Source organism: Dipodomys ordii, unplaced genomic scaffold (assembly GCF_000151885.1).
Source record: "Dipodomys ordii isolate 6190 unplaced genomic scaffold, Dord_2.0 Scaffold55, whole genome shotgun sequence".
Taxonomy (NCBI): domain Eukaryota; kingdom Metazoa; phylum Chordata; class Mammalia; order Rodentia; family Heteromyidae; genus Dipodomys; species Dipodomys ordii.
In genome coordinates, this window is record NW_012267271.1 from 323,101 (window position 1) to 344,152 (window position 21,052).

A 21,052-nucleotide genomic window follows, 5' to 3' on the forward strand; every position below is an offset into this window, starting at 1 on the left:
ATCTAAGCCAAGAGTCAATAATCCTAACTACTCAGAAGGCTGAGATCTAATGATCACAATTAAAAACCAGCCCAGGCAGTAAAGTGTGAGACTCTTACTCCAATTAACCACCAAAAAGCCAAAAGTGGAGCTGTGGCTCAAGGGGAAGAGTGCTAGCTTTGCGTAAAAGAAGCTCAGGGACAGCACCTAGGCCCTGACTTTAAGCTCAGGACCAGCACACACATATGTAAATGCGCACACACACACGCGCACACGCGTGCGCACACACACACACACGCACACACACAAAATAAATGGATTCTCAAGTTCTGTAACATTCCTATTACCTAAGTCTATTTCATGGGCCAGAAACAAACAAGATTAAAATTTTATGTCTGAATTGTGTTTTAGGAAACACCAGTTGTTTTGCTTCTCCGTACTGGAAAATCAACTCTTACCCATCTATCTCAGGTGGCAAATTAAGGCAGTTTTCCTTTAAGAGGAGTATCTGAATGCAAGAAATCTGACTGCTTGTGTCCCATTTAACTTTTTCATCTATTTTAGAAATTAGGTGTATAAAGAAAAATTTTGAGGAATTTATTTAGTGTCCTGGACACAACTCTGATCTCCAAACTCATTTTCTGGAAGTTATAAAACTCAGAAACTCCTAAATAGTTTAGTTCTAGATACAACAATTCTTTTAACACATTTTAAATGTACCTGAAGCAATCCTGATTATGAAAGCATCAATAAGTAAGTTACATAATATTATAAGCATCTAGTGCTTTGCTGGGACGTGCTACCTGGAAAACCTCCCACATAAGTGCTCTTGTATAATTGCATTTCTGACCTTTGCTGATTATGCGCCTCATGGCAATTCCAAATTATTTGTCTGCCAAATGTTGCTGAAAAGATTGTACTCTGGTCTATGGGAGTATTTCAATGAGATAGTGTTGAAAAGTACAGAACAAATCTACATACTTGTTTATATCCAGCTTCCACGACAGGTACAAATGATAGAAGGCAGATTCACATGTTTTCAGACATGAATGAATAATCAGTAGGCATCCAGTGGATGCTATCACATATTTAGAACAACAGCAGTATTACCTTATATCTCAACCCATGCTTTTTGCCAAAGAAAAATATTATTCACTTTTCATGGCATAGCATCTATTAAAAGTAGGTTATGCTATTCATTTGTTGGTACCTTCAAAATGTGCTTGGTAAAAGAGCCTAAAATATTGTCAGTCTAAGATATAAATTAACATCAGGTAGACAAATGGAATTATTCCTTGAGAAAGGAAAACAGACATCACAGGATAAATAACTCAAAAAAGAAAATGGGAGAGGGCAAAAGGAAGGCAAAACCACTCCAAGTGGTAAGTTGCCTGGTCTATTAGTGCTTTTGCTCAATCACTACCACCTACACAAGAGGTTTTGGAAAGGCAAACTAACAAAATAATTCCTAAAGACTTCAGACTAATGCCACATTCTCAGTCAGTTCTAAGTGTGAGCATTAAGCTCCTACTCAATTCACACATGTACTATCACTCCTTAAGTTCAAGACAGCTTGGGCCAGTTTACCTGCATCCAGGACTTGGGTGGCATCAGTTTGTGGCTGACACCCTTTAGAGTCTGTGACTGTTGTACATGCAAAAGAATCAAAATCCACTGTGAGGTCTTGTACATTTCTCTCATTGGCATTATCAAAGCTGTTTTTGCCATGCAGCTGCTTAAGGTGTTTCCTCAAAACTGGCTTATGTGCAAAAACCATGTCACAATAGTTACATTTATGGGGCTTATCTCCACTGTGAAGGTTAAGATGATCCTGTAGGGAACACTTCTGAGAAAAGGTTTTCCCACAGATTTTACACTGGAAAGGTTTAATTCCGGCATGTACACGCATATGTCGATGAAGGTTGCCTTTCTGAGTAAAAGTCTTGCCGCAGAGTAGACACATAAAGAGTTTGTGCATTTTTAAATGGTTGGCGTAGTTCTCCAGGTGACGAAACACCCTGGTACATTTTGGGCATTGGTGATGCCACTGTAAGCCTTTGTCTACACCTCGAATATTAGGCCCAAAGACATCTTTCGAGGTCATGATGATGTTATCACTGCCTGTATAAGAGAGGGCATAATTGTGGAGATGGTTTTGTTCTATTTCACTTACTCTGTTTTCCACAGTTGAATTTATTAGGGAGTGCTGGGGCTCTGATGAATGCAAAGCAGTGGGTTCAGAAGAAATAAACTGGTTCTGATTTTTTTTACTTCTAACCTCTGATACATCCCCAATAGATTCTACCTTAACAATCTGAATATCACTGTCCTCCATATCCATACTGTCTTCAGATGGATGCATACAAGGTGAGTCCTGCTTTGGAGAGCCTCGGGCATCTCCCTGCTGTTCTTTTGTCTGGGGAGAAGCACTCTGTGGTTCACATCCCTCTTTACTATCCATTGGTTGTTTTGGCTTTATAAATTTCCACAGGGCCTGTGTGCACCGCTCTACAATGTGGCTCATCTGAAGAAAGCTTGCAGCAGTCAAGTAATTTACCAGTTCCATCTCTGGGAATTCCAGCATACCACTATAACAGGATAAGAGCAATTGTCTCCCCACTTCAGAACTCTGTAATATGGAGATTTTCACCTCTCTGGAATCATTCAGTAAAAACTGGTCTCTTAAGAAGGGGGAACCTGCAGCAAACACAATTTTATGCCCCTGTACCTCAGTATCATCTATGAGAACTGTAACATCACAAAATTTATTCTCTTCTCTTAATTTGTTCATTTTTTGTAACATTGAATCTCCATAATTTTCAAACTTGAAGTGAAGGAGATCTGATCTTTCAGACATTTTGGCAGACCTAAAGAACAGAAATGTAAAAAGGATGAATTTAAGAAAATTCAGACAATTAAGATCCCTGGATTTACTTTCCAAAAACAAATTTATTGTCATCTGTTTTATTTGCATAAAAGTGAGATTTTCCTTGAAAGAAGCTATTGTAACAGCTTCCAAAGGCTGTTAAAACTATACTTTACCAATATCAAGTCTCAATTGCACCTAAGCAGTGGGTATGCATAAGCATAAGTTGCTGGGTATACCTTGACTTTCTTTTTCCAGTACTGGAGTTTGAACTCAGGGCCTCTGGCCACCTGGCTTCACACCATAATCTTCCAGATTGCAACCTCCTTAATAGCTAGGACTATAGGCATGAACCACCAGTGCCTGACTACAACTTCCTAAAACACTCAATAAAATAATGCCAAAAGTACGTTTTTTTCACTTGTCATATGAGATTCTATAAGAGCTGAAAAGCAAACCAAAACATCCCAATATAAGTACAGAGGAAATAATTGTTTTTGCATGTAACTATAAACCTGCTCTCTCTTTTTTTTTAGGCAAAACAGTTTTCTTTGCTTTGTATTTTAAGGAAACTACAGAGTCACTGTTTGCTTCATTCATTCCTATACAAATCATTTTCTGTTGAAACTGATTTGAATTTATTCATATTTCTTCAATAGAAACAAAGTCATAAACTCAAGGGACAATGAGTGACCAGTGTAAAAGGGATAATTCTTTATCTGTGCACTGTGGACAAACTAAACTCTTCTGTGTGTGTGTGTGTGTCCATCCATCTGTCCTAAGGTTTGAACTCAGGGCATGGGTGCAGTCCCTGAGCATTTTTTGCTCAAGGCTAGCACTCTACTACTTTGATTTCTAGCTTTTTTGGTGGTTTATTAAAGATAAGCATCTCACAGACTATCCTGCCCAGGCTGGCTCTGAACCTTGGACCTCAGATCTCTGCCTCCTGACTAGCTAGGATCACAGACATGAGCCACCAGAGCCCAGCTGACATCTTTCTTTTATATACCACTACTCTCTTATGAGATCAGTAGGCATATCAGATCCATCTTTGAGAAAGAGCCCAACAAACTCAGCACTAAGAAATTTACCTTGAAATCTGTGCATTCATCAGTCCCTTAATTCAAAGTCAAATGAGGCAAATGACTTCTGGCCATATCTAGCTTCTAGGCCTAAGGTATAATTTTAACTTCTGCAATGCTGATTTACAAAAGGCTCCCAGAGTATCAGCTTCTGATAACTGAGTCCAGGTTTTACTAATATTGCTCAGTGCCTGGTATGCAATGCCACTCCATTTGCATCAAGCCACATCACACCTGTTTCCTTAGCTTACAACATTACTTTCTAGCCAATTCTGGCTCCTTTATTTCCTTTGAGAGGTTCTTGCTTGACCACTTAAAGAGTTGTATCCAGGACCTGTTGTATCCAGGACCTGTAGCATAGCACTTGTATAATAATACTCAAAATATGTCATGAAGTACTTCCTTCCTCTCCAAACTTCAAGCCTCACAGTATTAGAAGGAAATATCTCCATCCTATCCAGGGTTAATGCTAGAAAGCTGAATCCTCTAGGGCAAAACATTCCTTCCTTTTGTTTAATATTTTTATTACAGGTATATTGCATATCACATTACTGACTCTCTCCTCTTCAAACTGATGTGTATTCCCATCACCTAACATTGTACTAAACACACAGTAGGAGCTCAGTTTGCATTAACTGCACCCACACAATTAGTCTGACAATACAGTACACTCTTGGTTTCAGCCAGTGTATGGTTCCAATTTTCCTATACTATAAATATAGTCAGCTTGAAAATCCATAACTTGTAACAATTTTACTATTTTACACATCAATACTATTTACCAAAAAGCAGACCTTATTTCATGCTTTGTTAATTCTGAACACAGTAGATGCTTGACGCATTTTCCCAGACCACCCAACTTCCACTAAACAAAAGTCACCTATCAAAAGATCTAAAATTTTCATGTTACTTAAATTCAGCTTGTTATTTGCCCTTTTTTCTTTGTTTTGAAGTTTTAATAAGGCTTTATTTTACTGTAACAGGATAAACTAGAGAGAAATGGAGAAGAAAAATATTTCCTGTATTCCATGCAGAAATGAAGGTAAAGACTCACATAGCCTTTTTGGCTTGGGAGGATTATCACAACTTTACATTTTAGGTGCCAAACTAAAGGGTATGAAAACAACAAAAAATATAACTTAAACACACCTGAAATGTACAAGACTGAATGAGAGCTTCTCTGCATCAACTAAGTTGTTTAATGCATATACATATAAGAATTTAACGGGGGGGGGGGGAAGGAGGGAGGATTGGGGGGGAGGCTGGGAAGGGATGTGAAGGGTAAACAAAGGAGGAGGCTGCAATGCTTGATAAGAAATGTACACATTATCCTGCCCATGTAATTGTAACCCCTCTGTACAATATGTTCACAAAATATATATATATAAAAATAAACAACTTGGGACCAATCTAGTCATATGAAAGCTGGAATAAATAAGTTGAGAATCAAAAAAAAGAATTTAACAATTTTGAGGGGCTGGGAATGTGGCTTAGTGGTAGAGTGCTCGCCTAGCATGCATGAAGCCCTGGGTTCGATTCCTCAGTACCATATAAACAGAAAAAGCTGGAAGTGGCACTGTGGATCAAGTAATAAGAGTGCTATCCTTGAGCAAAAGAAGCTCAGGGACTGTGCCAAGGCCCCGAGTTCAGGTCCCAGGATTGTCAAAAAAGAATTTAACAATTTTGCTTATAAAATTTCTTTTTGTGTGCCAGTATTGGGGCTTGAACCCAGGGCCTCTTTGTCTCTTGAACTCAGGGCCTCTTTGAGCTTTCTTGCTCAATATAGGTGGTCTACTACTTGAGACATACCCCCTAGTCTAGCACTTTGCTGGCTAACTGGAGTTTTGTAGGTTATTCCACCTGGGCTGGCTTCGAACTATGCTTCTTTCCTGAGGTACTAGGATTACTGATCAGAGTCAGAAGATCTTGCTTATTCTATCCATCCATTTATCTATCTATTTTCCAAGTAATCGGGGTTTACTTCAGTAAGAAGGAAAAATTAAAAACGGTTGTTGGGTAGATCAGCTTAATGTCTTTCTAGGCATTACAGACAGGTCTGAGGCCATAAAGGTCTAGGAAGGAATGAAAACAGACATAAGGAGCAATAAGAAATAAGAGATTTTGGAAAACCTTGGTATTAGACTGAGTATAGAAAATAAAAAATTAATACATAAATAGTTTAGTCAGGTGGACTGGCACACTCCTATACTCCTAGCACTTGGGAGGCTGAGTTCCAGGCAAGCCTGAGCTACACATATGACTCTAAACAACATAGTTTAGCATTTTAACAAAAAGAGGGGATTTACGGGAGGAACTTCTGTGACATCGGTATGTTAATTACAGTAGTCACAAAATGTAAGAATTTTTTTCCTCATACAATATTTTTAATGTACAGGGCTGATAATCACAACTAAGATTACAAACTGAACTAAAATGAGAGATGCAGAAATGCAATTATAGTAACAGAAGAAAACTGGTATCAGTGTAAACAACTGCAGTAGCTTAAACTATTCATTCTGAAGTTGGAAAGGATAATGTTTAAATTTATAACCACAAATTAAAAAATAATTGCTGTTTCAAGTGGCCAAATAAAAATGAACTTTTTTTTTAAGGGTTCAGCTGGTAAGCTGGGTACTGGTACCTCACATCTGTAATCCTAGCTACTCAGGAGGCTGAGATCTTAGGATTGTGGTTCGAAGCCAGCCTGGGCAGAAAAGTCTATGAGACTCTTATTTCCAATTAATCACAGAAAAACAAAACAAAACAAAACAAAAACAACCAGAAGTGGCACTGTGGCTCAAGTGTTAGAGCGCCAGTCTTGAGCAAAAGGAACCCAAGGACAGTGCCCTGACCCAGAGTTTAAGCCCTAGGACAAGCAAAAAAAAAAAAAGTCCAGCTGATGTTGAATGCATTATAGCTAACCATCATACCCTCAGATCAGTATTTTCCTACCCAGACCCAAAAATGAACACCAATTCTACCAATGACAGTACTCAAAATGCTTCAGAAAACTATACTCAGAGACAATTACTCCTTGATACTCTCAAGTCTGGATTCATTTATTTCCTACTCATTGGGAACTTACGAAGGGGTGCACTCCAACTGGTTCCTCACAAAAACGCTTGCTTTCATCTGTCTGATGCAGACCAAGAATATAAGGAAAAACCGTTCTGTTTATTTTCTCCTAATGTGTCAGCTTCCTTTAGTGTTCCTTTGTCAACTCCTATTTCCAGGGCACACAGGATTCTTAAATTATTTCCTGTTATTACTTTATTTTTCCTATAGATTGTTATTTGTGGGCAAGAATCAACTGTTTATTGTAATTTATTCAGCTCATTAAACAAAACCCAGCAAAATAATGAATGTTCCCTATGAGATTATTATTGCACTATGATAGGGATATTTTTCAGTATCAGGAACTCCTCCTTTGAGTGTTCTACGGAACTTTTCTAACATCTGTTCCCAAAATAGTTTTGACCAAATTTTAAACATCTTTTTCCTGTTGTTGTTAACCTTTTTAACTAGGTAAAACAGAGCTGGGGATAAAGCCCAGTGGAAGAGGATATGCTCAGAATGTGTGAAGCCCTGGGTTTAATCTCAATAACACCACATCATAGGTAATAAAATAATGATATCTAATCTTTTCTGAATCCTAATTTTTGTGTCTTTGTCACATTTCAACTAATTTATGTTACAGTCCAACAGCAGTACCAAATACTTTAGTTAAATTAACCTGCTTAACTTCAAAATCATTCTAAGTATATACAATTATTTTATTTTATAGGGGGAAGCTCAAACTAAGAGAACATAAATAACTTGCTGAAACTAACAGAAGTAGAAAGGGTTGGTGTCTGGGTAGAAAGTTGTGCCCAAACTATGTGATGCCAAAATATGAAATAAATAGTCTATGTGCAGTTTACCTTAAGGTTAATATCTAAACTGTGCAACTGTTGGGAGATTTTCCTTCTCATTTTGGGAATCAAATATTGTACAAAAAAATCTATTGATCATTTGTACATATTAATCTATTGTACATTTATGATTTGTATATTTTATGTAATTGTTATATATCAGTAAAAGTTGTCCTAAAACTAAAAAGTAGGGGCTGGGAAGATGGCTCAGTGGTAGAGTGCTTGCCTTGCATGCCTGAGGCCCTGGGTTCGATTCCTCAGCACCACATAAGCAAAAAGAAAAAAGCCGGAAGTGGCCCTGTGGCTCAAGTGGTAGAGCGCTAGCCTTGAGCTGAAGAGCTGAGGGACAGCGCCCAGGCCCAGAGTTCAGGCCCCACGTCCGGACCCCCTCCCCCCCAAAAAAAAACTAACTAAAAAGTACAAATTAAGGCCAAATTATGCAAGTAGGAACAGAGGTTTTTGTTGTTGTTTGTTTTGTCAGTTGTGGGGCTTGAATTCTGGGCCTGGTGCTATCCCTAAGCTCTTCAGCTCAAGATGAGCGATCTACCACTTGAGCACAGTGCCACTTTGGGTTTTGAGTGGTTTATTGGAGATGAGTCTCACAGACTTTCCTGCCTGGGCTGGTTTTGAACTGAGATCCTCAGATCCCAGTGTCCTGAGTAGCTAGGATTACAGGCATGAGTCACCAATGCCTGGCTAGAACAGGGTTTTAATAGTAACTCACTTAAGTGTTTATATTCCTAATTGCCTGATTATATTTTATGCCTGTTTTTATTAAGCCTTCCTTCCTCATCTATTTTTTTAATTTGAATAATACTAATGTTTTTATTACATCAGCCTAATGAAACTTCTCATTGTCCCAAACAAAAGTTCTATGTCTGCTAAGCTACATGATTATGAAGTATTTGTTTTTTTTTAAGGTAATGAATACATTTATTGTCAACCTCATTACCCCTTCCCTCAATTTTCTCCTACTTTCCCTCCCCACCAAGTTGTACAGATCATTTCCAACATGTTGTCTTGTGTATGTCGCTGTTGCATTGGTTCCCCATTGTCCTTTGACTCATCATTCTGTTATTCCCTTTCCCTTCCCGAATTCAAATAAAAGTATATACAATACCAGGGTACCAAAATCAAATACAGTGACAAAAGAGGATATACCATAGCATCCTCATCTATTTTAACTGTTATTTTTCAATCTTTCCTGTGGTAACTTTTTGTGTGTGTGTGTCAGTACCTGGACCTTGGGCTTTCAGCTTTCTTGCTCACAGCTGGTGCTCTACCACTTGAGCCATGCCTCCAGTCTGGCTTCTTTGCAAGTTAACTGGAAGTATTGCAGATTTGTCTGCCTGTGATGGCTCTGAACAGCCTTCCTCAGACCTCAGCCTCCTAAGCAGCTGGGATTATAGGAGTGGACCATGGGAACTGGGCTCTGCATTTAATTTTGTGAATCAAGACACAGTATTATTTGCAAATATCATGAAGAATAAACATTTTGAATGTATTGATTCCTGAACTATATAAGTAACTTCTTAAGAGTTAATTATTAGTGATATTCATAAAATATAATTCTAGATTATATTCTCACCAATTACTTTTTTTTTCATATGTACACAATTCTTTCATTATCTATATGTTGTTGGCAAGACTGGGGATTGAACTCAGGGCCTCAAATTCATGCTTGGCTTTTTTTGCTGATAGCTGAAGTTCTACCACTTGAGTTACACTTCTACTTTCAACCTTTTGTTAGTCGGAGGTAAGAATCGCTTAGATTTGCCTGTCCTAGCTGGCCTCAAACTAGGATCCTCAGCTCTCAGCCTTCTGACTAGCTAGGATTACAGGCATGAGCCACCAGGCACGGTTTATTTTTTTTTCTCCATTATTATTGGTCTGCTCATAAAGGCTTCACTGACTTGTATAAAGGTAACTGTATCCTTCAAAGTTTGGTCTTTGACTTTTTGCTGTGCATTTCAAGACTTACTTCCTCAGAAAGCCTCTTTGGTTTGATGACCTTCTCTAGGCTAAGGATTCCTAAATCCCCATTCCAACTGCCAACTATAAATTTAACCTCAATCCAAGCTATTAGAAAATATCTGCTAGAGGCTACTTTTATATTGTTAAAATGCATGATGCCTATATCTCCACACTTAAAAATGAAAGTCAAAAATAAAAATAAGTGGAGAATGACTTAGAGAACAATGTATGTGGAAGCAAACTGATGTGCTATTATTTGATCAGATCATGACAGACAATTATATGGCAGAGGAAGAAACAGATTTGGGAAATAGTTCAAAGAAAAAACTAATGACTAGTGACCCAGAGTGAGAAAGAGGATCCAGATAACTCCAAGATATTTAGTTTGAGTGTCTAGATGTCTTTTTTTTTTTGGGGGGGGGTTCAGTCGTGGGGCCTGAACTCTGGGCTTGGGCGCTGTCCCTCAGTTCTTCAGCTCAAGGCTAGTGCTCTACCACTTGAGCTACAGCACCACTTCTGGCTTTTTTCTTTTTGCTTATGTGGTGCTGAGGAATCGAACCCAGGGCCTCAGGCATGCAAGGCAAGCGCTCTACCACTGAGCCACCTTCCCAGCCCCATGTCTAGATGTCTTTAAATGAGTCTCAGTATAAACAAGCTAAAGAATACTCAAAGGAAGGATCATGGGACTTGTCTTAAAAATGTTGAAAGTCTGCCTGACATCAAGGTGAAAGTCTGTCTGGAAACAAGTCTGAAGCTACAGAAGAAACCTGATTGTAATTGTTAAATGATAAATGAACATATGAGAGTAAAAGAAATAGACCTTAAATGAGCCAAGAGAACCCCACCAGGAAGAGAACCCAAAACAGGAAGAAGACAGAAAATGATACACAACACAAACACATATTATTTCCTTCCTTCTCATCCTGGATCTCCTCACAATCCTCTCTTTTATTTATTTATTTATGTAATTAATTAACTTTTGGGGGGTCAGTCATAGGATTTGAACTCTGGGTCTGGGCACTGTCCTTGCACTCTTCAGCACAAGGCTAGAGCTCTACCTCTTGAACCACAGCGCCACTTCCTGTTTTCTGGTGGTTAACTGGAGATAAGAGTCTCATGGACTTTCCTGCCAGGGCTGGCTTTGAACCGCAATCCTCAGATCTCAGCCTCCTAAATAGCTAGGATTACAAGCATGAGCCATAGGTACCCAGCTTCTCTCTCTCTCTCCCTCTCTCTCTCTCTCTTTCTCTCTCAATGAATAAGCTTATCTTTGCTTTAAAATACCCACAACTCTTACTCCAGTATTGTCAGTGAATAATACAGTAGGCAAAACAGACTTGAGCCACATTTCCTAGGATTGAAAATTTGCTTACCCACTTATTAAGCTATGTAACCTTCAGTGAGTTATTGACCATTCTGCCTTAGGTTTAATAAACTACTTCAAAGAAATTTTATAATTACCCATGGAAAATTAAATCAGTTAATTTGGAGGAGAGAGTAGTACTAGGAGTAGAACATAGGGTTTCTTTCACTCATAGCTAGGCAAACTCTTTACCACTTGAACCATGTTCCTAACCCTTTTCATTTTAGGTATTTTTCTTTTTTCTTTTTTTTTTGTCGGTCCTGGGGCTTGAACTCTGGGCCTGGGTGCTGTTCCTCAGCTCTTCAGCTCAAGGCGAGCGCTCTACTACTTGAGCTACAGCACCACTTCCAGTTTTCTGGTGGTTTTATTGGAGATAGGAGTCTCACGGTCTCTCCTGCCCGGGCTGGCTTTGAACCGAGATCCTCAGATCTCAGCCTCCTGAGTAGCTAGGATTACAGGCATGAGCCACCAGTGCCTGCTCATTTTAGGTATTTTTCAGACAGGGTCTTCCTTTGTCCAGAGCTATCCTTAGACCAGGATTCCCCTGTCTCCAACTTATCTGGGAATACAAGTATGCCCTACCACATCTGGATTATTCTTTGATATAGAGACTCCTTAATGTTCTTGCTTGGGCTGGCCTTGAACTATGATCCTCCTGTCTTTATAATGCTATAGCTGATAAAACAGGCTTAAGCCTATAAACTAAGCCCTATATCAGTTAACTTTTTTTTTTTAAAGAATGGTGCCTGGTCTGTGCTTTCTAAGTATACATTAACCAAATAAATAAATCCAATTTTCTTTGTGAAATCCTTTTATCCTTCTCATTTAACATCTACCAGTTGAAACTGCCTGCATTTCATATCTCATTAATCCATCATTTTACTAAAATTTCTGGTTAAAAATTTTTTTTCTTAGGTGGTACTACAGTTTGAAGAGTGCTCTATGACTCCCTTAACCCTGAGCAGGCTCAAGATCTCAGTCTTTCTACTATGCCTCCCTTATAGCTAGTTTATCAGGTATGTACCCTATGTAGGCAAGGTGGTTGAAGATGGTCTTCCTAACTTTTTGCCTGTTTGGTTTTGAACTGAGATCCTCCTTATCTGTGCCTTTTGAATGGCTGGTAATATAGACATGAATCACTTTACTCAGCCTAAAACTGCTTTTCAGGAGGCCACTAATGACCTCTTAATAAAGAAGTGTCATAAGTTTTTCTTCTCATGCCTAGATATTTTTTATGATTGGATCCAGTGGATGCTCTTCCAACTCTGACATCTTCTTTTGACATCTAGGGCTTCTGGGTTTCTGGAATTCTGTACTCTTAGACTTTATCTCCTACTTCTGTTTGGGCTATAATACTTACCTCCAATTCCTTTTTCTGCTTAGTTAATGCAACCATTATTCCATAAATCTCCCTTTTAATACTGTCTCCCCCCCCTTTTTATTTTGTCGGTCGTGGGGCTTGAATTCTGGTCCTTGGTGCTGTCCCTCAGCTCTTCAGCTCAAGTGCTCTATCACTTGAGCCACAGCACAACTTCTGTTTTTTTTTTGGTGGTTTCCTGGAGACAAGAGTCTCATGGACTTTGCTGTCTGGGTTGGCTTTGAACCACAATTCTCAGATCTCAGCCTCCTGAGTAGCTAGGATTATAGGCGTGAGCCACCAGCGCCCAGCAATACTGTCTACTTAATGGTAGCTATCCCTGTAGCTTCCATAACTATATGAATAATTGAGAGCTTTACCTCTAGAGAAAATGTTTAGGGTACTCCCAGATTTGCATTTCCAAACCTAGGCTAGACAAATCTATGTGACTATCCCATTAGGCTTTAATTCAGTATGCCCAATAAATGAATCTGTAATCCAAAACAACCTTATGGTTTTGATAATGGCATCATTATTTTTCAAATGCTCAACTTTGAAACCGAAGCATCAGATCTGACAGTTCTGATTCAACATAAAATTCGTTATAGAGTCTGAACACCACTGTTTTCACCTTTCCAATAGCACTCACTTTTCTCACTATGATGATCCCATTCTACTTTAAAGAATGTTCCAATGAAAGTATCCAAACTTTACAAGTCTCCAGAGTTAGCTAACAGAAATTTCTTTTCTGTCAGATACCTGTGCCTCATGTCTGTAATTCTAGCTGCTCAAGCAGCTAATATCAGGGGGACTGCAGTTCAAAGTCAGCCAGGAAAGTCTGTGATACTCTGTCTCCAAAACAACTAGCAAAAAGCAAGGTTGGGGGTGTGGTTCAAATGATGGAGCAACCGAGCATGTACACTGAGCCAGTGTTAGACCCTTAATTTAAACTTCAGTACTGACAAACACAAACAAAATCAAAAGAAAAACCAATTTTCTCTTTACACATATTATACTCAACCAATATTCAGTATACCACTGCAACTGTTTCTTTTGCCTGAAAAAAAAAAAAACTCTTCCACACTACTCTTGCCAAGAAGTCTAATTCAGTCACTACTTTCTACAGGCTTCCCAGCAACTTCCCCCTTGAGTAGTTCATATGCACAACTCATTTATGGACATCGGGAACATCTACCTGTTTAAAGGACCCTGAAAACGGAGCTTGTATCCGATAGATGCCCAGCGGGTTGGCTTAGCACCAATAATATAAAAAGGTGCCTGTGGCAAGTGGCTGAATCCGGGAAACCTCATCAAAATCAGACCCACACTTATTGGACCGGTTCCGGTGGCTCATTTTCTCCGGGCCTCAACTCTAGCACTTTCTACCAGATGCCACAGAGTCCTAGTGTCCAGGCCAATCAGGGGACCCTCCGCTGAGGTCCCGGGAGGCGGTCCCTCCGGCATCCTCAGCTCCCCCGGGGACGGGAAAGGGGCGTGGCTACGCGTGGGCCGGTGCACCGGGCTCCTACCCTCTCCCGGGGCCTAACCAAACCTCTGGTGGGCAACCATCCCAGTACAGGTCCGGGCCAATCCACAGCCCCAAGGGGGGAGGTGGAGGCTCCATTTTGACCGCCCCCCCAGCGCCCCCCAACCCGACGCTCTGGTCGCTTCCGAACTTACAGACCCCAGGGGAAGGTCACCGTGAAGATCCGGCGCGACCAGGAGCTCCGGCCCCTCGGGGGGCTCCGGGAAGGGGGAGGGGCAGGGAACCGGAGTCAAAGGGGGACCCAACGGAACCGGAAGGGCAGCCCCGGCCGGACAAAGACAACTTCCGGGTCCTACGGTCAGTTCTACCAATCGGAAGACTCGGCGGACGACGGTGGCCGGAGAGGGACTTTTCGCGCCGGGGGCGGGGCGCGGGCCGTGGGCCGAACGCTCCTCCGAATAGCGTCGCGGCCGGCGTTGCCCAGATGCCCTGGCTCCCCGGCGTCTGTGGATCACGTTCCTTGGCGATTTGGGGGATCCGCGGACCCAAACTCCTACTTGGAGACTTGTCGAGCTGAGCCTCCACCGTCTGCTGCCTGCGTGGGCCTGACGGGCCTCTCGGCACTTCAATTTTGGTAAGTGCCTGTGCAGAAAGCCCAGCTTCTGGATAATTGCTGTCTTAAGGGGGCCTGGTCTGGAGGTGAGAGGGTGGGGTTTTTGTCTGTCCTGCGAGATCCTAGGTTCAGCTCCTGAATTTCTATGCTTCCGTGGCCCGCGCAGGGTGTGTGCCCGTCCACAAATCTCTTCTCGCCTGCCAGATGCTTCAGCTCCTCCAGAGCCATTTGCACAGGAGACAGCTCTTTTAATTTGTTGACAAGTATTAGGGTTCCTTTTGATGATCCCAAGCTCACCTCCAAACCAGGCTCATTTCCTGCATTGTTCTTGTGTTGGTGAGAGGAATTACTTACCTACGTATTGTTCTGGACCAGAAAAATTGGAAGTTATCAATTCTAGAGCCCTTTTCCCAATTTAATTGCCCGTCTAATAGTTCAGAGTCTTTTCCATTTCGGGGCGGGAAAGGAAGAGCCTTTACTGTGGCAAAACCTACATAATGTTTATCATCTTAATTATTTGTAAGTGTAAAGTTCAGTGGCTTTAAGTGCATTCACAATGTCGTATAACCACCCATTAAGACTGACGGTTCTAAACATTATTCTTGCATCCAGTTTCCCCAGTACTGTGTTGAAAAAATGGTCCTTTCTCTTTTGAGCGATTATGGCTCCCTTGGTGAAAAACAATTGATCATAATTGTGAGTTTCTATCCGGGCTGTCTAGTTGACAGTCCTTATACTAGTACCACTAATGATTGAATTGCTGAGGCATTGTGCGGTGTGAAGTGTGTGTGTGTGTGTGTGTGTGAAATTGTGAAGTGTGAAGTTCTCCAACTTTATTCTTTTTTTTTAATTGTGAAAATACCGTACAGAGGGGTTACAATTACATGGGCAAGGTAATGAGTACATTTCTTATCAAGCATTGTTGCCTCCTTTGTTTCCACTTCCCATCCCTTCCCATCCCCCCCCACACACACCCTTATTCTTTATTTTAAAGATTGTTTTTGCTATCCCAGTTTTTGTGTCTTATGAATTTTTTATTTTATTTTTATTTTTGTCGGCCGTGGGGCTTGAACTCTGGGCCTGGACGCTGTCCCTGTGCTCTTCTGCTCAAGGCTAGTGCTCTACCACTTGAGCTACAGCACAACTTCCGGTTTTCTGGTGGTTTATTGGAGATAAAGAGTCTCACGGACTTTCCTGCCCAGGCTGGCTTTGAACCGCGATCCTCAGAGCTCAGCCTCCTGAGATTACAAGTGTGAGCCACCTGCGCCCGGCTCCATATGAATTTTAGGATTGCATTTTATATATATTTTATATACATATATATACATATATATTTTAAACATAATAGGAATAGGGATTGTATTGAATCTGCAGGTTGCTTTTGGATAGTATTGATACTCTTAATTTTATGTTTGCCTATGCTGAAACATCTGATGTCTATATAAATAATAAAGTAATTCATTATTAAATAATTTCATTCAGTAGTGACTTCTAGTTATCAGTATTGTGTGTGTGTGTGTGTGTGTGTGTGTGTGTGTGCTGTTACTGAAGCTTAAACTTCCATTCGAGTGAGATACACTCCCACTTCCAGCTTAATGCTGGTTAATTGGAGATAAGAGTCTCATGGACTCTCCATCACTTCTAAGTAGCTAGTATTACAGGTGTGAGCCACCAGCACCTGGCCCTCAGCATGTTTTTTATTCATTCATATGATACTTGGAATTGCTTCCTTAATTTCCTTGTCAAATTACTCATGGTATATTGAAATTGCTGATTTTTGTGTGTTGGTTTTGACCCCTGCAAATTTGCTGAATCCATTTAGTTGCTCTCTTGTAACTTCTTGGGATTTTCTTGGTGTAGGCTCTTGTGTTCTGTGGGAAGAAATTGTATTTTACCTCTTTTCCAATTTGGATTCCTCCCCCCGCCCTTTATCGCTCTGACTACTAATACAGTCTTTTAATAGCAGCAGTGAAAGTAGTCATCTTTGTCTGATGTTAAGGAATGCTTTTAATCTTAAACCATTTATTGTATTTTTCATGCTGTAAGAGGTTTGTATTTTGTTTTGTTTTTTAGAAATATCCTTTTCATGTTAATTTTCACTCTATTGCTAGTTTTCTCAGAAATGTTATCATGAAAGGATATTACATTCTTTAGAATACTCTCTCATCAATTTAGACAATCATATATTCTCCACCTTTATAAATGTGTTACATTGATTTAGTTTGTTGGACCACCTCAGCATTCTTGGGCTGAATTCTACTTGATTGTGGCAAATAATCTTCTTAATACATTTTTACATTTGACTTGTTTGTATATTGTTAGTTTTTTGCTTCTACATTTATAATTTATTAATGTTCAAGTTACTGACTTTTGCTTTTATCTGTCTTGGGTATCAGGGTATACGCTGACCTAACTCAATGTATAAGGAAGCATTTTCTTCTACTTTTTTTTTCTCTTCAGGTTTATTGAAGAGGTTTGACAAGGACTGTTGTTAATTCTTCCTTTGAACATAAGTTTAATAGAATTCACCAATAAAGGCATCTGGTGTAGACTTTCCTTAGTTGGTAAGTTTTGATTACTGAGTGAATCTCTTGTGACAGAGTTATTGATATTTTCTATTTCATCTTTAATCAGTTTAGGTAAGTGGTGTGTTTCAAGGATTATGTTCATTATTTTTAAGCTGTTTTCTGATTTGTTGGCATGTAATTGTCCATAGTGGTCTCCTATAACTCTTTTTAAAAACCTCTTTGTAATATTGTAGTTAATGTTTTTCACTTTCATATATACTTTTAAAAAAATTGTGTGGTCTTTTCTTTCATTGGTCTAGCTAAAAGTTCTGTCAATATTAAGTTTTTAATTCACTTTATTTATTTTTATTTTTTTGGGTCCAGTCATGGGGCCTGAACTCTGGGCCTAGTCACTGTCCCTCAGCTCTTCAGCTCAAGGCTAGCGCTCTACCACTTGTGGCATAGCGCCACTTCCGGCTTTTTTCTCTTTGCTTATGTGGTGCTGAGGAATTGAACTCAGGGCCTCAGGCATGCAAGGCTAGCGCTCTACCACTGAGCCACCTTCCCAGCCCTTTAATTCACTTTATTGAGACAGTATTTTGGTATGTATCTCAGGTTCGTCTGGAATCCATAATCTTCCTCCCATCTGCTGGAGTTAAAGGTGTGTATCACTGGTCTCAGCTCTTGTTTATCTTTTTTTTTGGTCAGTCTTGAGGCTTGAACTCTAGGACTGAGTACTGTCCCTGAACTCTTCAACTCAAGGCAAGCGCTTTAACACTTGAGTCACAGCGCCACTTCTGGTTTTTTGGTAGTTAATTGGAGGTAAGAGTCTCGTGGACTTTCCTGCCAGGGCTGGCTTTCAACCTAGTTCCTAAGATCTCAGCCTCCTGAGTAGCTAGGATTATAAGTGTGAGTCACCAGCACCTGACTGTCTTGTTGATCTTTTTAAGAGTCACTTTTCAGGGCTGGGAAGTTGGCTCAGTGGTAGAGTGCCTGCCTTGCATGCCCGAGGCCCTGGGTTCGATTCCTCAGCACCACATAAGCAAAAAGAAAAAAGCCGGAAGTGGCGCTGTGGCTCAAGTGGTAGAGCACTAGCCTTGAGCTGAAGAGCTGAGGGACAACACTCAGGCCCAGAGTTCAGGCCCCACGACCGGACCCAAAAAAAAAAAAGAGTCACTTTTCATGTATATTTTTTTGTTTTATTTTTCTACCTTTGTTTGTTTACTTCTGCTTTGATCTGTTTCATTTCCTTTTTTTTTTCCTGTTAGCTTTGGGTATAGCATGCCCTTTTTCTTGGCATTTAGAATATCAAGTTCAGGTTATTGATTTACTTTTGTTTTTGTTATTGTTGTTGTTGGTGGTGGTGGTGGTGGTGGTCTTGGTCTTGGGGCTTGAACTCTGGGCCTGGCCTCTGTCTCTTTGCTCTTCAGCTCAAGGTGAGAGGTCTATCACTTAAGCTACAGTACCACTTCCGGTTTTCTGGTGGCTAGTTGGAGATAAGAGTCTCAAGGACTTTTCTTGCCCGGGCTGGTTTTGAACCTTGATCCTCAGAACTCAGCCTCCTGGGCACCTAGGCATGAGTCACCCTCGCCCAGCGATTTAGTCTTTTTTAATCTATTTTTTCTCCACTTACTGCTTAAACCTTGCCCACAAGTTTTAGTAGGCTGTGTTATATTTGTTTTGAAATATTTTGTAATCTCCTTCCTTTGCTTAATGATTGTTTAATCTCCACATATTTGGGAATTTTCTAATTTTTTAAAAATTTTTTGACAAACCTCATATCTTATGATCAAAGAAGATACCTGGTTATAACTATTTTATAAAAGCTATTGAGATTTGTTATGTGGCCTAATATGTGGCCAATCCTAATGAATGTTCCATGTGCAATTGAGAAGAAATTTTGTAGACTGATCTGTATATGCTTTTTAGGATGAGTTGGATTTTGTGATGTAAAATTCTTCTGTTTACTTATCTGGTTATTCTATTGATTATTGAACATGAGACATTGTAGTCTCCAAGATTGTAAGAACTTTTACTTCTTTTAATTCTGACAAAGAGAGGGGAGAGAATAAGAGACAGGGAGAAAGACCACATGGAGATCAAAGTCAGTACATCACACATTTTAGGCAATTGCCTACAATTCCAACAAAGATTTTAAAGCAACTGCTTTTTTTTTTTTTTAACTTTTTGTGCTCGTGGCTAGCTTTTGACCACTGGAGCCACAGCTCCACTTCTGCCTTTTTTGGTACCATCAGATGATCCTCAGATCTCAGCCTCCTGTGTAGCTAGGATTACAGGTGTACGCCACCAGTGCCCCACTTTAAAACAAAGTTTTAGACAATTTTCAAAACAACCGTTTTCACATTGCTCAAGTAGATAAGTACATGAATCAATAACACAGGATGCTTATTTAAATTGTTTTGGAAAGTAGGGAAGGAGCAATGATAGAGAGGTGAGTTTATATACTGTGTGGAATGTAGCAAGGGAATCCCCTTCAGTATAACTCATGTAAGCTAATTTTTAAAAAGGTATGAATGAGGTTGGGAAAATAAAATATGAACAAAAATGAGAATACTTTTAAAGAGATAAACATTATTAAAAGGGGCCAAAATGAAGCTCTTGAGTAGAGGGATCAAAAGCAAATATGAGTAAACAGAAGAAAGTAACAGTGAGCTTGGAGGCAGGTTTTGTTTCATTTGGGATTGATTGATTGATTGCCAATCCTGGGGCTTGAACTCAAGGCCTGGGTGCTGCCCGGGAACTTTTTTTCCACAACGCTAACACTACCATTTTTGAGCCACAGCTCCACTTATGGCCTTTTGGTGTTTCATTGATTCATTGGAGATAAGAATCTCACAGACATTTGTGCTTAGACTGGCCTCAAACCCTGGTCCTCAGATCTCAGCCTCCTGAGTAGCTAGGATCAAAGGTGCGAACTACTGGCTCCTGGCTTTTTGTTTTTTGGGTTTTTGTATAATGAACCCTGTGCCCTTTTTCCTGTCCTACTTGTGTGTTTCAAGCTTTCCTGATCCTAGGCAGCCTCCAAACTGTTCTACTTTTTTCCCCTGCTCTCCTCTTATCAAAGTGATCTTTTTAAAGACCCAAATCTGATATAGTCACTCATCTTAAAAATACCTAATGGCACCCCTGAGTTCATAGGTTGAAATTTGGCCTTTTTTTTTTTTTGTCAGTCTTGGGGTTTGAACTCAGTGCCTGGGCTTCTTTTGCTCAAGGCTAGCATTCTACCACTTGAGGCACCGCACCACTTTCTGTTTATGTGGTACTGAGGAATTGAACCCAGGGCTTCATGCATGGTAGACAAGCACTCTACCACTAAGCTACATTCACATCCTAACTTCAGCTTCTTTATTTTAGCATTCATAGGTTTTCTGTTCTCTTGTCTACCACAGTGCTATATATCATACCAGCCCCATATTCTACTCCTATACTGTAACCATATGTTCTAAGGTACCAAGCCATCTGCTAATAAACTTAAGCATATTTGAGACCAAAGATAGCTTTCTGTGAATGGGATAAGCTATTATGTGGTATTGGTAAGTCATTGAAATAGTCTTTTTTAAAAGATTCCATGATAAAAGATAACATTCTCATAATCACTAATCCAGCGATCAGTATTGGTATTTTATATTAGATGCTATAATATGCTTGTGTCTATTATCAGGAAAGCTGAAGTATAATCCACCATAATATGTGACAAACATTAGTCTGAAATGTGTCACTGGATTTGAATCCATTGAGCCTTCAGATATGACTTCTTGTTTGTAGGAAATACAGAGCTGAAACAAACAAGCTTAATGACTTCTTGAGGAATCAGCCATTTATTTCCAGGCATTTTTGCACCTCAGTTGCCCTGATTTCTGCAGTCAGTCGTTGTCTTAAATTTTTTTCTTAAG

General features: G+C 39.9%; 2 protein-coding genes across 3 annotated transcripts in view; one reads left to right on the plus strand and one right to left on the minus strand.

Moving 5' to 3' along the window:
* Window positions 1-930: 930 nt before the first annotated feature.
* Zbtb26 (zinc finger and BTB domain containing 26) lies at window positions 931-14,296 on the minus strand. Its single transcript, XM_013021337.1, has 2 exons — window positions 14,217-14,296; window positions 931-2,846 (listed from the first exon to the last, which is right to left on the minus strand). Exon 2 carries the CDS (start codon window positions 2,834-2,836, stop codon window positions 1,511-1,513), a length of 1,326 nt encoding a protein of 441 aa, XP_012876791.1. The 5' UTR covers window positions 2,837-2,846; window positions 14,217-14,296; the 3' UTR covers window positions 931-1,510.
* Window positions 14,297-14,453: 157 nt separating this feature from the next.
* Window positions 14,454-21,052, plus strand: part of Rabgap1 (RAB GTPase activating protein 1) — a 159,740-nt gene continuing 153,141 nt past the window's right edge. The window contains exons 1-2 of one of the 2 annotated variants that reach the window (XM_013021421.1): window positions 14,454-14,652; window positions 17,092-17,195. The gene's annotated coding sequence lies outside the window, so the exon portion shown is untranslated. The remainder of the gene's footprint in view (window positions 14,653-17,091; window positions 17,196-21,052) is intronic. The other variant, XM_013021423.1, reaches the window with a different exon arrangement.

What these genes read in the sequence shown, in the direction of transcription:
- Zbtb26 (XM_013021337.1), bottom strand. Translation starts at nt 2,836, where the DNA reads ATGTCTGAAAGATCAGATCTCCTTCACTTCAAGTTTGAAAATTATGGA.